The sequence below is a fragment of the Xiphias gladius genome, chromosome 15, assembly GCF_016859285.1.
Source record: "Xiphias gladius isolate SHS-SW01 ecotype Sanya breed wild chromosome 15, ASM1685928v1, whole genome shotgun sequence".
Classification (NCBI taxonomy): Eukaryota; Metazoa; Chordata; class Actinopteri; order Istiophoriformes; family Xiphiidae; genus Xiphias; species Xiphias gladius.
In genome coordinates, this window is record NC_053414.1 from 13,269,366 (window position 1) to 13,282,610 (window position 13,245).

General features: G+C 41.5%; 1 protein-coding gene across 1 annotated transcript in view; it reads right to left on the reverse strand.

Moving 5' to 3' along the window:
* cntln (centlein, centrosomal protein) overlaps positions 1-13,245 on the reverse strand; it is an 86,160-nt gene that overhangs the window by 36,109 nt on the left and 36,806 nt on the right. The window contains exons 13-16 of the mRNA XM_040147379.1: positions 12,859-12,975; positions 5,828-5,928; positions 2,696-2,793; positions 1,167-1,696 (exon numbers count right to left, since the gene is read on the reverse strand). Coding sequence (XP_040003313.1) covers positions 1,167-1,696; positions 2,696-2,793; positions 5,828-5,928; positions 12,859-12,975 — 846 coding nt within the window. The remainder of the gene's footprint in view (positions 1-1,166; positions 1,697-2,695; positions 2,794-5,827; positions 5,929-12,858; positions 12,976-13,245) is intronic.

Consider the following 13,245-nt stretch of genomic DNA (forward strand, 5'->3'; position numbering starts at 1 on the left):
ACTGCTTATTAGCTACATGGAGAGGCATTAGGAAAGCAGGGCATAGCTGCAACCAGTCCCTGCTAAACGGCCTCATGTGGATAGAGCTGGGGTGGATTACAGTCAGATGAATTAGTTGGTGAAGAGATGGCGAGTTAGTAGGACTGTGCAAAAGAGAGCAGACAGAGAGAGGCATGCTAGGGGAGAAAGTGAAGGGAAATAAATATCAGCGATGGCTCTGAGTGTTTGAAATCAAATCATTCCGACCATCACTCAATAAATGTTGGCTCAGTGGCTTTTTTGCATAAAACATACATGAAATAATTACTGTCGATGGTTCTTAATTTAGAGGGTGTTAAACAGCTTGTAGACATCTGGTACTGAGCCGAGTAGGGTCATTCAAAATTTATCTTACTAAATTAAGGCGAGGAGAGAAGAGGAGGGTGGGTAGGCGGAAAGGAAGTGTGTGTGTATGTACAGTATGTGTGTGTTGGGAGGTTATGGGGGTGGCTGGAGGAAATAAGTTTAGCACACACACATTTGTGAATTGACATGCCACAAGATAACCAACATGACTAGATACAGGGTGGGGTTAGCCTCTGTGCATGTGTGGTTGTGTGTGTGAGGGTGGAGGAGGTGGATGAGGGGGCTTGGTGCTTGCAGGGGGATCCTTAGTGCTGTCAGGGGGGGGTTAGTGAATATGCACAGGACCAGTAAATTAAATCAAACTGCCAAACTGTCAATTTCGGGATAGCGTGAATAGTGCCTGAAAATGGCATCACTGGAAGGTATCAAGGCTTTGGCGGCCTCCTTATCCCTGGGCTTTTCTGGCATCGGTTCAACTTTGTGTGGAGAGATGGCTAATTTTGCATGCAAATTTCAGTCAATAAGCTCCAAGCAAGGCGTCCCAGGATATTTCAAAGGATTTGACAATAGTTTTCCCCCTCCTCTCTCCTTCTCTCTATCATTCTTGCTCGCATTCTTCTTTTGGCTCCTGAATACCAACTAGACAGACGATGAAATTCAATCGCCCATTTGCTTACGCTTTGCATATGCACGTGTCCCCTTGATGCAGCGTGGCCCCCCCACAATTCAGCCAACCCACCCTCTCCACTGCTACCACCTAAAAATAATGAGGCGGGAGGCAGTGAGAATCAGTGCTTCTCCGTGTGTGTGTGTATCATTACCTATCTACGCTCATGTCCTCCCACTCGTCCTTAGTGGGACTGGGGCTGTGGACTTGCCAGCTGATGGCTTGATTGGGGCTGAGTGTTCGGTGGCTGCACTGGCGTAGTGGACCTCTGAGTCTTGTTGTTTTGAATTTGACCTTGCTGCTAATGTTGCTAGCAATCCCGCCTGCCCGCACTGTTCCTGCTGCACGTTTTCTATAGAAGTCCCTGGCTGCTCTGAGAATCCCCAGCTCCTGTCTCAGCTTCAGCAACTGATGATGAAGCTTGGTAGCCTCTTTCTGAGAAGCAGCCAGCCGGGCTTCTAGAGCCCTGATCTCGCTGCAATGCCATTCCCCTTGGGCCAGGGCCTGGGCCTGGGCTGCCTGTTCACGAACAGCTTCCTGGGTTCGAAGATGATCCAAGGAGGCTTGGAGTCTGTGGCATTTGAGGGCCAAGTCTTCGTTGGCCTCAAGTAGTTGCTCTTTCTCTTCCCTCAGCCTCTCTGTCTCCTCCTCCAGGGACATCATCCTCCACTCCAGCTGCTCAATCTGAAAAAATCAGAGATATGGGGCCTCAGTGGTACAACATAGTCAGGTTTTTTTTTTTCCTATGCATATCTGTAATTTTTTACCATAAATACTCACTTATGAACCCACTACTCTTGCAATGCTAGTGAAAACCACTAGCTAAGCCTGAGTTCATCTTGCTGTTGTTCTACAGTTTATGTTAGCGGGGTAAATTTCAATGAGAAAGGCCAGTGTCTGATTTGACCTGTGTGTGGTCGCATGCACACAGTTGCTTCCCTCTCCACTGACATTTTCTCATGGATGTATGTGCCAGTGCAGACAGTTTATGCTGTGTGTATGGTTGAACCAGTGAGAGAACAACACCCCCCTCCGCAGCCTGGCAAGAGTATGGACATCTGACTGGCACCCCCTTACCCTGATGACCCCTAAATAGATAGCAACCAAGAGCACTTAGTCTATTTGTTAGATCTTTGGTGGAGACTAGTTTAACAGTGGATGCCTGCTGGGTTTGTGCCTCCAGGCAATTTTCCCTTTTATTTGGTTCTCAGTCTGCCCGCTGGTGAAGCCTGGTACCTTTCAAACAAAATTAGATGGCTATCCCTGGTCTTGATGTTTCACTGCCATGAAGGTAGAAGGGGGCGACATATACTGTAAACTCATGCAAGCGGGGGTTTTAAAAGCATGTGTGCACAAACATGAGCAACCTACTACAATACAATAATTTGTAACGTACAATAACCTACAATACAAAAAATTGTATTCTGGGATAATACAGTTTCCTCTGCTCTATCCCAACAGTTATTTTTTGTGGTTCATCCTGGAATTGTTTTTAACTGTGAGGAAAATACTTGACTTGGAAATGAGTGCATGAACAATTCTTCCAAGAGTTAGAACATTTTCAAATCATTCTTGATAGGGAAAACCAAATTCTCTGGGAGGCATTGTGCTGTAGTTATGGCTCTGTCAGGTTTCTTTTATTGGCAATGACAAAGAACACTTAGTGATGGGATAGTGCTGTACCTTTTTAAATGACTGTTCCATTCGCTCTGAAGAAACAGAAGTCTTTTTCGGAGTGCTGCTTTTGACCCGGCGCTCTTCTACCACTTTGCGAAGCAATTCTGCAAAGGGGAACAAAGCTTGTTATTGTGACATGATGTGTCAAACTCAGGCTGCTCAATCAATAGAATGATAATAAAAAGGGTACATTAAATCAATTAGTGTTACTAAGGTCTAATTTCCGTCCTAAGGTCCTGTTTCTTTTTTTCTTCTTTTGTCAATCAAATCAGAAGGAACACAGAGTGAGTAATGCTGTTTTCATAGTGACTTGAAATTTTCACTGCTAAAACCCACCTGTTTTTAAAATCTTATCAAATAGCCTTTTTCCTTCTGATTAACAGATTGGTATTTTATTTAGTATTCCACAAGGAAAAAGTAAAACAGTATTCAAAAGCACACACACTGGTACATGAAATGAGCAACCTCTCTCTGGAGATCTTAAACAAACGAAGAGAAGTGTTTGAATCCCTCGTGAACACACAGCCCCAGGCTGCACTGCTTTGTAGTCCTCTATGTTTCCCCAATGGACAACTAATCTCCGCAGACTAACATGCTGCTTTATTCTGAGAACTTCAATAGTGGCCTTGGCAAACATATGATTTAGGCTTTATGATAACAACAGAATGCTTGCAGGAGTCAAAGTGTTTGGGGATTTGATGCACACACATTCATGTGCGCATACACAATCTAAGAGGCCTCAGTGTCACTGTTTGACATTAGTCAAAGTATATACCTGCAGAAGTAGGAATATCTTCCCAGCTCACTTAAATGCAAAGGGCAACACAAGATAGTATAAAACTTTCTGCCTTTCATTCTCTCCTGTTAAACATTCATGACAGGACGACCAAAATAATTTGTACAATGAGGCTGGAAACATTAAATATTCAGGGCCTTGACTTTTCAGGTCAGTTAATCTTTTGGAGAGTGAGTTGGAAAAAGAGGCCATAGAAGGAGAGAGTAAAAAGAGAGAGGGGTTATGTTGTGAGTAGCTGCTACCCCCTTGCTTTGCGTTTGACGCTTTGCCCAGGGAAGTTTGTTACTTTGAATTAGCCTGCTCTTTTGTCTTTCCAGCATGTCACATTCAATCAAACAGAGCACCAAATAGGACAGGAGGGCTGCCGTGTTCGCTGGGTACATAACCAGGTTGGGAGACAATTATCCAGCTCCAGTGCTGGTGGCTTGGGAGTTGGCACCTCAGCACTACCTTGATAAGAAGACGTGGTGGCTCCCTAGTCACCCACTGTTGGAGGAGGTCCTGGCACTACGGCATACATTAACGTCCCTAACATTAAAGGCCCTGTTCCTTTCATCTGCTTCCTTTCGTTAGTGTGATCCCGGTGTGAGCAATTCAACCTTCTATCCCTATGATCGGGTCACAGAGGTTCTACAGGAGTAAATGTTGTGGCCATTAACAAGTTTTTTCTTAATAACGTTAGGTTTACTTCGTATTGACGCCAAACATATTGGGTTTAGTCCAGATGTAAATATTCTAAATATTGCCAGAATAACAGCAAAATAACTGACACAACTGATATTTATTGATTTACAAAGTTTATGGTATGATTATCTTCACTAAAATCCTCACAATCACTTCAACACAATCATCATTCACTTCGACCACTACATAAACTTGGCTATTAAAATAGTCAATGTCTCCATGACTTAGTAAACAAAATTTGTAACGCAGTCTTTGTCTTTTCCTTTAAAAAATATTATCAAACACTGTTTAAGTGAGTGTTGCATTTCAAAAACAGTGATTTCAACAAAATAATGCACAGTGAGGAAAAAAAACTGTTTTCACTGGAGCAGAAGAGGCTTTATGTCCTTTAATATAAAATATTTCAAGCATTCTAATGATGCTTAACCATCTGTGTTTTGCCATATAGCATGTGTGTGTTCCCATTCATTGTGACACGGGTTGTTGCGAAAACATTTATTATGATAATGTAAACCTGTGGTGATATGATAAGCATTTATGTCAGTCATGTGGATACAACTATCATCCTGCACACACTCAGTAATCAAATATTTTTTTAAGCTTTATATGGGACAGAGAGAGCATTTTTTACACAGAGAGAATACGACTTTAACATTTATAGTAATACAACAAAAACAGCAGTACTGGGGAAAACATTGTGTGAAGCCACTGACTGCAGTTGGCAAGGCTTTTGTTTCAGTTAGGAGTATTGTCACACATTTAATGTATAAAAGTTAAAACCAGGCATACATTTCTGTAAATTAGGCATATACAATACTGCTCTACTCTTTAAACAAAAGTGAATTTTTACCTGATAGAAACTGGAAAATTATTTGTAAAGCAGATACTCAGGCTCTTGTGTAACATTTGTATTTAGTGATTGTCTGACAAGATTTAAAACTGAGTATGTCCTTTCGAGCTTATTTCCTTGTATTTCTGCCTCGACTGAGGGAGGAGGATCCACTATTTTAATTAGTGCCATCCTTTAAATCACACACTTACGTTTCCAACAGAGACCATCACTGGTTGTGAAGAAAATTAAAGTGATCTAGGACAGATTTGTTATTGAACGACTTAATTAAGGCCACCGGCGTCAGTGGTCAGTGTCTGACAAAGGGATGCAGATTGGATTAAAAGCAACGTTCTTTTTAACATTGGGAATGATATATGCAGACAAGATGAACACTACTTGATCTCCCAATCAATTTGCAAGGAGTTGATCAAGTCTTAATTGAGGTGTCCTATTAATTCCACTGGGAGTTGTCTTATTAATTCTGCTCACTAATACACATGGCCAAGAGGTAAAAGGATAGCTTAAAGGTGCCGTCATGTTAAGTATGTATAGTTTTTAACCATTACAAGTGATATTTCTGGTCAATTTCCATTCAAGCCTTTGGCAACATCCTTGGGTAGCATTGAATAGAGCAAAACAGTCAAATTAACATGATAATAATTGTGTAAAAATTCAATTTAGGCAAAATATTTCCAGACCAACAGAAAGGAAAAAAGCAAAACGCAACGGAAAGACATCAAGAATAAATGATTTTAAAGAATCATGTTCATTTGGTTATTTTTATGTATCAAAAAAACTTCCCCAATGTAAAGAAAAAAGTGCTCACCTTGGTGTTCACTAGCAAGACACAGGTGGAGCTCCTTCACCGTGGCCCGGTCCATAGCAGCCTGGACACGCAGCATGTCCAGCTGCTCTTCCAAGCCGGCTCTGCAGTCAGACACATTATGAACTTTCCTTCACACAGCTCTTACGTCAAATCTATTCCATTTCAAATATGAATGGAATAACAAAAAGAAATGTGAAATAAGTCCTAACACAAGCATTGTTTAATGAGTATCTTTTTAAATCTCCACAAATATCACTCCGGATTCCACTGTGGAATCCATTATTGTAGAAACTTTTTTTTAAAATTTAAATACACATTTTAACTTGATTCTTGTGCACTGGCTTCCCTTTTCAACAGAAAAAGACGACATGGTGAAGAAATCAACTAATTAAAATGGTTTTTAATTCATCTGGAAATCAAAGTGACAAGCAACATGAAACGCCAAGGTGGGAAAGTACAGTGTGCGTCTGTGTGTGAGTGTGTGTATCATAACAGACAAACAGACTGTAGAGAGTGCCCAATTACCTCTGTGCAATTAGCTTGATTTCTGCTAAAGGCTAATTATGTGGAGCCATGCTCGAGACTTTGCACTTTCAAGTTATTATTAGGACCCCAACTAAAGTCTACTGGGGATACGCACATCCCACTGAGACAACCACACCTGAAACACACACCTAATTTCCCTCCCCTCTGCTCCACAGAGTCAGAGAGAAACACTGGAAACAAGCTGCTGCTACTGTAGTGGCATTCTTCCCTCAGTTAACCTCATTACAACAGTAGGTCTTCATTCTGACTGACTTCTTAAGGCATGTGGTGAGTACAGCATGCGTGATACACTCTGAAGCATACGAGGAGTAAAAGGGCATTTGTGGCTTTGATGAATCATGATGAACATAATGGCAATTAACTTAAACTAGACACCTGTTTCAACCAATCTAATTTTGCTAGATGAACCAAGAGATTTTTCCATACATATGCCAAGAAAATGACTTGGGAAAAAGTTATCACCATAACACAGGGAGGGGAAGTAATTAGCTTTTTAGCCCACACAGTCCAGTAGAGGCCTGATCTAATGGCTGACCACAGCTTAAATAAGTACACAAATGACTCTCCCTGAGGGGGGTTGAGGAAGCAGATGGATATATGTCGCTCTACTATAGATTTTCTTCCATAAATGAACTCAAGTCGATGAGGCACCGGCACTGCCTTATGTGTCAAGGCTGTTAATGGGACAAATGAGCTGAAATATACAGTACATGTTGGGAGACTGTTCCATCTCATGTTTCTCTTTTATGCTGATAGTACTGATGCTCAACCAAAATTCATATGCAAAACCTTCAACTTTGTTCAAGGATAAGCGTACTTTCTTGGATGAAGAAGGGATTGGATTGTAGATTGGTTTCATTGTCCAGGGGCCTCCAGTTTCACATCATAACATTCTAGAGATGGAAGATTATTGGATCCTTATTCAGTAACACTCAGTTGTTGCGGTGCGCGCTTCTATCTGCCATAGATAGAGAATTAACAGATCTACATGTAGGGATGTTAAAAGTGCGGTAATACAAATTTAGTAACTTATCCTCAAAATCAAGGTAATATGGTGAAAGTAAAAATAAATGCAAAACTAAAACAATTAATGCATTTAACAAATGTACGGTACATTTGCTTTAGTTTTGTAAAGTTATAGTATGTGAGTCATGATGTTACAGTGCCAGGAGTTTTGTTTTGTGTCAAAATAACACATGGCTTTTGTAATTACTCGGTAAATGTTTTTGGTTAAATTTGGTCAATGACTTAAAATTCTCATTTAAATTAATCGTTAAATACAAACACATCTTTCTACAATCTGTACTGCCTCTTCTTTTTCCTTAGGCGACACATTGAAGCTAGGACATTTGAAACTATGATTTCGTTATTGACTGTAAAAAAATGTTGCCTTTGATGGTGTATGCTCATCTCTTCCAATATAGTCTCACTTCTTGCACATTGCTTCCTTGTGTGAGTACATCATTTGATAAATAGATGCTTACTATTTTCAGCCCATTAGGGTCCTGATGATGGGGAAAAAGCAGCTTTGGGAATTTGAAAGGATGTTCAGGCAACACTGTAAGACTGCTAGTACCGACCTAAATCCCAACCTCAAGGTTGGTTACCTTTTAGATCTACATCACGTTATAGCTGCCTCCACCTTAAACCAATTCCAGACCTTTTCCCTGCATGTGACTACCTCCAGTAACCTGCAATTTATGTGAAATGAAACCATGTTTTCCTGTCATATCCTAGCTATCAGAGTGCAGAAAAGGTTCTCTATTGCTCTACCTCCTATAGAGTATTTCAAGTCTTTCTTTTTTTTAATCTGGATGACAAATAAAATTAAGATAGCCGGAGAATTTTCAATTCCCTCTCAACTTGCCGCTTCACCTAAGGTACAATAACAGTCTGCAGGCATAAAAGAAAGAGAAGTGTCTTGGAAGAAACTAAAGTAAAGGCAACAGATAAATGTAATGTTTGGTAATGATGTGGTGTGCAATGTAAGTCTTTGTCTCACGCCCCATTTTTAAAAACATTTGCAGTGCTAGAACTTCAGCCCTGAGCTATCCACTCCATGTCATTTGATCTCATCTCTACCTGTGCTGCACCCAACACAGCTTAGAGCACAAACTGCCGGCCTCCATCCACAAGGGTGTACAACACAACATCATCTACAGCCATTGTGTTTGCCAGCCTCCTTTTGGTTTCTTGCTCAGCACATAAAAATACTCAAGAAGGGTAGGGAATAGGGTGAGAAAGCGAAAACACCTCTGGCATTTTTATCACTGGGGAAAGAATCTTTTTTTTGGGGGGTGTAGGTGGGATTCCCTTATGGTTAAACTCAGACTAGAGGGCTGTTCGTTCATGGAGGGAGTTTGGGTGAATAAGCCACTGCTGTCAGCAGAAATGGTGACTGGTGGAGTTTACATGGCTCAGTGCTGTATTTTAGCTGTTGGCGATGCAGCAGCAGGAGCAACAGCGAGTCTTTAAGAGTTAGGTTCTCCAGCCACAGGCCACTGATATGAGAGGTAAATGGGCATTCATGTAATAACCACTGGTGGAAACAACCTAAGATGTCCACAATATTCCCTGTTTAATAGGCTTGTTGATGCTGCTAGGTATCCTAATATAAAATAAAACAATATCATAATGTTGTATTTATTAAACATGAGGAAGGGATGGACATTTGCACAAGTAAATACCACTTCCGCAGTCAATGACTATTTCAATATGGCACTACTGTATGTTTGAATTGTATTTGTAAGGTTTGGTTCTTGGAAATAACTAATAACATTCTTTGTGCTCTAATTTTATATTGACCAAATGAGGTTTGATGGCGCACTGAAGCTTGCATCATAAATACTAAGTGTAAAGCAAATGTTTTTTACACAATAATTAATTTACCAAATAATTAATGAAGGAAAAGCCTTACTTGTCTGATTTAAAACGTGCATAAAACATTCTGTTTGTGTAAGTGTGTGTGTGTGTGTGTGTGTGTGTGTGTGTGTGTGTGTGTGTGTGTGTGTGTGTGTGTGTGTGCACGCGCGTGTGTGTGAGAGAGCAAATGTGTCCCTCCTCCAACTAAGCCCTGGTCCGGGGGGCGAAAGACTCTCATTACTTCTAATACCTTTTAGCTAATCAACATGAAACGAAAAGAAATAGAGGAATATGAGGAACATCAGGGTAAACTTTATTAAACTTAATTAGAGTCAACGTCGCTTACTGGGGAGGTTCACGTCCATAATGGTCACTCTGTACAGAGGAGGTTTCACTGCTGCTGCAGAGCAAATGATCTCAAAGGCTTTTTCCCCAGTAATCGCTAGATAATTTATTCTTTGATGTCATCTGAGTATAGCATCTTAAGTCTGAGGATGCACTGCATGTGTTTATTCTGTTTATGGGGCCTAAATAATTCCTGCCTCTTTTTACCAACAGACCTTTAACAACAATTAACAAGCATGGACATGGAGTGCCGCAGACAGATGCATAATGAGGCAGATAAAATGATCCCACTGCGAATTTTCTGGCCCAGCCTGCCCATAGTTGCTTGCCGGGAAATCTCAATCAAAAATCATTCTTGGTGTCAACTAGTTTTATGTGTCTGTCCCTTTTGCCTTAAAAACACTATGGTATGCATCTGAGAGATGTTCTAACTGGTTAAATGTTGAGAATGTAGATAGGTCCTTATGTTGGACTCTGTCAGTGACTTATTACATAAAGGAGAGGTGGTTTTTGGAATTAAAATGATCGGTGAATGAATATTTAAAGTAGAAATACAGCAGTCCCGTACCTTTGTGAAAACTCAAAATAATAAATTTGCTACCATAAACACATGAAAACTGATGTAAAATTTCGAAGTGTCTTTTTCAGTTTTAATCCATGAGAATTTCTGAGTTTGCCATGGATAAATACCTGTTGACATTTCCATTTTACTAATAAAACCAAAACTAGTATTAACATTAATCTGGCAAACAATGAAGCTGATAGCACAGAACTGACCAGTGTGGCCTAATGTGGCTTCACTGTATGATAAACTGTCTTAGGATGCCATCTTTCAAATAAGCTGGTTTGTGAAAGTTCTGACCTGCTAAATTTGACTGGGTCAACATCAAGGGCTGTTAATATGAAATAAAAGTTAATATTATCAGTAGTGAAGTGGTAAGTCAGACAACCTCATAGAACAGAACCACCAAGCACTTAAGCACATAAAAATTGTTTGTCCTCCGCACAATGCTATAATTTTTAAGTAAAAGTTGTCAAAGAATAAACAATTTATTGCTTAATGCATCCTTAGGTTATTAAATTGAGCCACGGGGAGTCAATAAATCAGCTAAAATTGCAGAGAAGCAGATCTTTTTCAACTTCTTCTTCAGCATCTTATTCAAGTGCAAAGATTACAGGGGGGCCTGGGCTTGATAACCTTCTCTTAACACTGTGGGGACCCACTGTGCAGGAGTTATCCCAGCAATATTCATTCTGGGAAATGGTCATTTAGGCCTCAAGACACTGTTTTACAAGTGCTGTTTTTCGAGGAGGTGATAGGGAGCATCTGTGCATAATCTCATGACAATGAGGAATAGAAAATGAGAGAAAAATGGAGTTTAAACAGAGTCTCTCCTCTAAAGCCCGCCACTAGGCATTTAAAGCTTTATAAGGGGCCTTTATTTGGCCTTAAATTCTTCAGCTGCCAGGAGTTAATTAGCCATTAGTGTATCATTGCTAACACTTATCTAGCATAACCTTCACAAGCACAATCATTATAATACGGTCAACGGAACAACAAGCTGTAAGTGCTTGCCCCAAGAGTTTCCTGGCAGTTATGCTTACAGGAACTCTTGTTGTTGTTGCACTATCATGTACCCAATATTGCCCTCTCTGTTGCCTCTCAACAGAAATTTGCATTGCAGGGAAGTAAAGCAGTTTGGTTAAGCTGGCTTCATCCATAAACCCAGCAACCCTGTCTGTTCACTCCTGCTAATTCTCACAACAGGTATGGAAGAAAGTAAGGACTGGAATAGAGATAGGCAGTATGCTTTCGCTTAGTTTAACACATTGAGCTGTGCGTGTGTGCAGATGTGTGCCCTGGAACAGAGAGTTTTTCTAAAGCACAAGTTTAAAGATCCCAGCCAAGTTTACTTTGCACCAGCCACCCGGGTAAGGAGGGGTCCTGTGGGCGCGAATGGAAAAGATGAGGTGGAGCTGGTCAGGGGCACATGAAGGGGATCAACACTAACCCCGGAGGACAGGCCAGTTACACAGTTAGGAAAGAGGCCAGCCACTCTCCATCCCTCGTGGTTTCCTTTGCAGGTCAGTTCCAGGGACTCTGCATGTTCACTGTTGTCTGCAAGCCCCCCACCTCCCAGGCCCCACCCTCAGACCATCCAGTGCTCTGTTCTGCTCAGCTCTAGTCGTGGCCGGGCAGGCAGGCAGGCGGATGGACATCCCTTAACAGGCAGCATCGGCGGCACTGGGGCTGCTAGCCTGTAATTAGCTCGGACAGCTCAGGCTTGGAGAGAGGCAGCCGGGCTATATCATAATGAGCTCAGCTGGGATTAGGAGGACAGGGCAGGGGGTTGAGCAGAGGGGAAAGCAGTAGAGGGGGTGGGGGGCAAGTTCTAGAATTCTGGCCTTAGCCTACTGCAGCATCACAGAGGGCCTGGAGGGAGGCAACTGGGAAGACAAGCAGGAAGAGGGGAAGAGGACGGCACAGAGGCATAGGATAGATGAGGGAAGAGGTAAGGAGAGGTGAAGGCTAGGGGAGATATGGGAGTGGAAGACTCTAGCTTTAGGCCAAGCTTTGTGTAGCGGGTCAGTGTTAGGGGTACGTTTACAGGGGCTTCTCCAGATCAAACAAAACAATGGCTATACTACACTGAGAGACAGACTAAGGGATGTAGACAGGAGGACAGAAAGAGAGTGCAAAAAATAAGTAACAAAGAAAGAAAAAATGAAAACAACCTCTTGCAGAAAAGTCATACTGTAATTTAAAACAGTCACTAAACTCTGGGTCAACATCTGCGCTAGTAACACTGTCACAGCTTACACTCTATAAGTATGTTAAGTATTTTATTGCCACTTGCTTAATAACACTATCAACAAGACTACATTTTGGCATAAATGTTCCGTTAAAAATGCAATTATTTCACAAAGACACAGCCAGGGATTCTGATAATGTGATTTTACTTCCTGCACTTTTATGTGTGAATTTTTGGACAGCCAATTTTACAAATGAGCACAGAGTCTAATGATCTTGCTTTGGCCCCTGCTGTCTGGTAATGATGTGGAGGGCTAGGTGGATGCTGTGAAGTTGGGAAGGGCACACTCAAATTTTAACACCCACAAACAGGAAGGGACAGTGAGAGTGTGTGAGTATACATGTACACGTGTGAGAGAGAGAGAAAGTAAGACAGTTTTAAAAAAATGTGTGTATGCACACTCAAATGTCCAATACAGGTATTAGCTGTCTGTGGGCCTGGCAATTTTGACATTAGGTGACTTACTTTTCAATGGAGAGTTTCCTGGTGAGGTTTTTCAAGTAGGCCAGCTCATTCCACACTGCATCACTGTTCTCTTGTCTTAGCTGCCACGGCTCTGCACGCTGCATCCTTCCACCTGGCCTGGACACATACACATACTCAATACATAAGACGACAAATGGGCAAATATAGAGGCAACCAAAGTCCAACATATAAATTGAACAGATGGCCTCACTTATGGCGAACAGACACATATACACAGAAAGTGAACATACTAACAACGGAAAATGGTTGGTACTGTACACTACCTTGGACCTTGTGGCCAGTTCACTCGGGGAATAGAGGGCCCTTAGTCTCACTCTGTTTTTGTTATTCAGCCATCTTTAGCAGTATTCAAATGAGGAGCCTTGA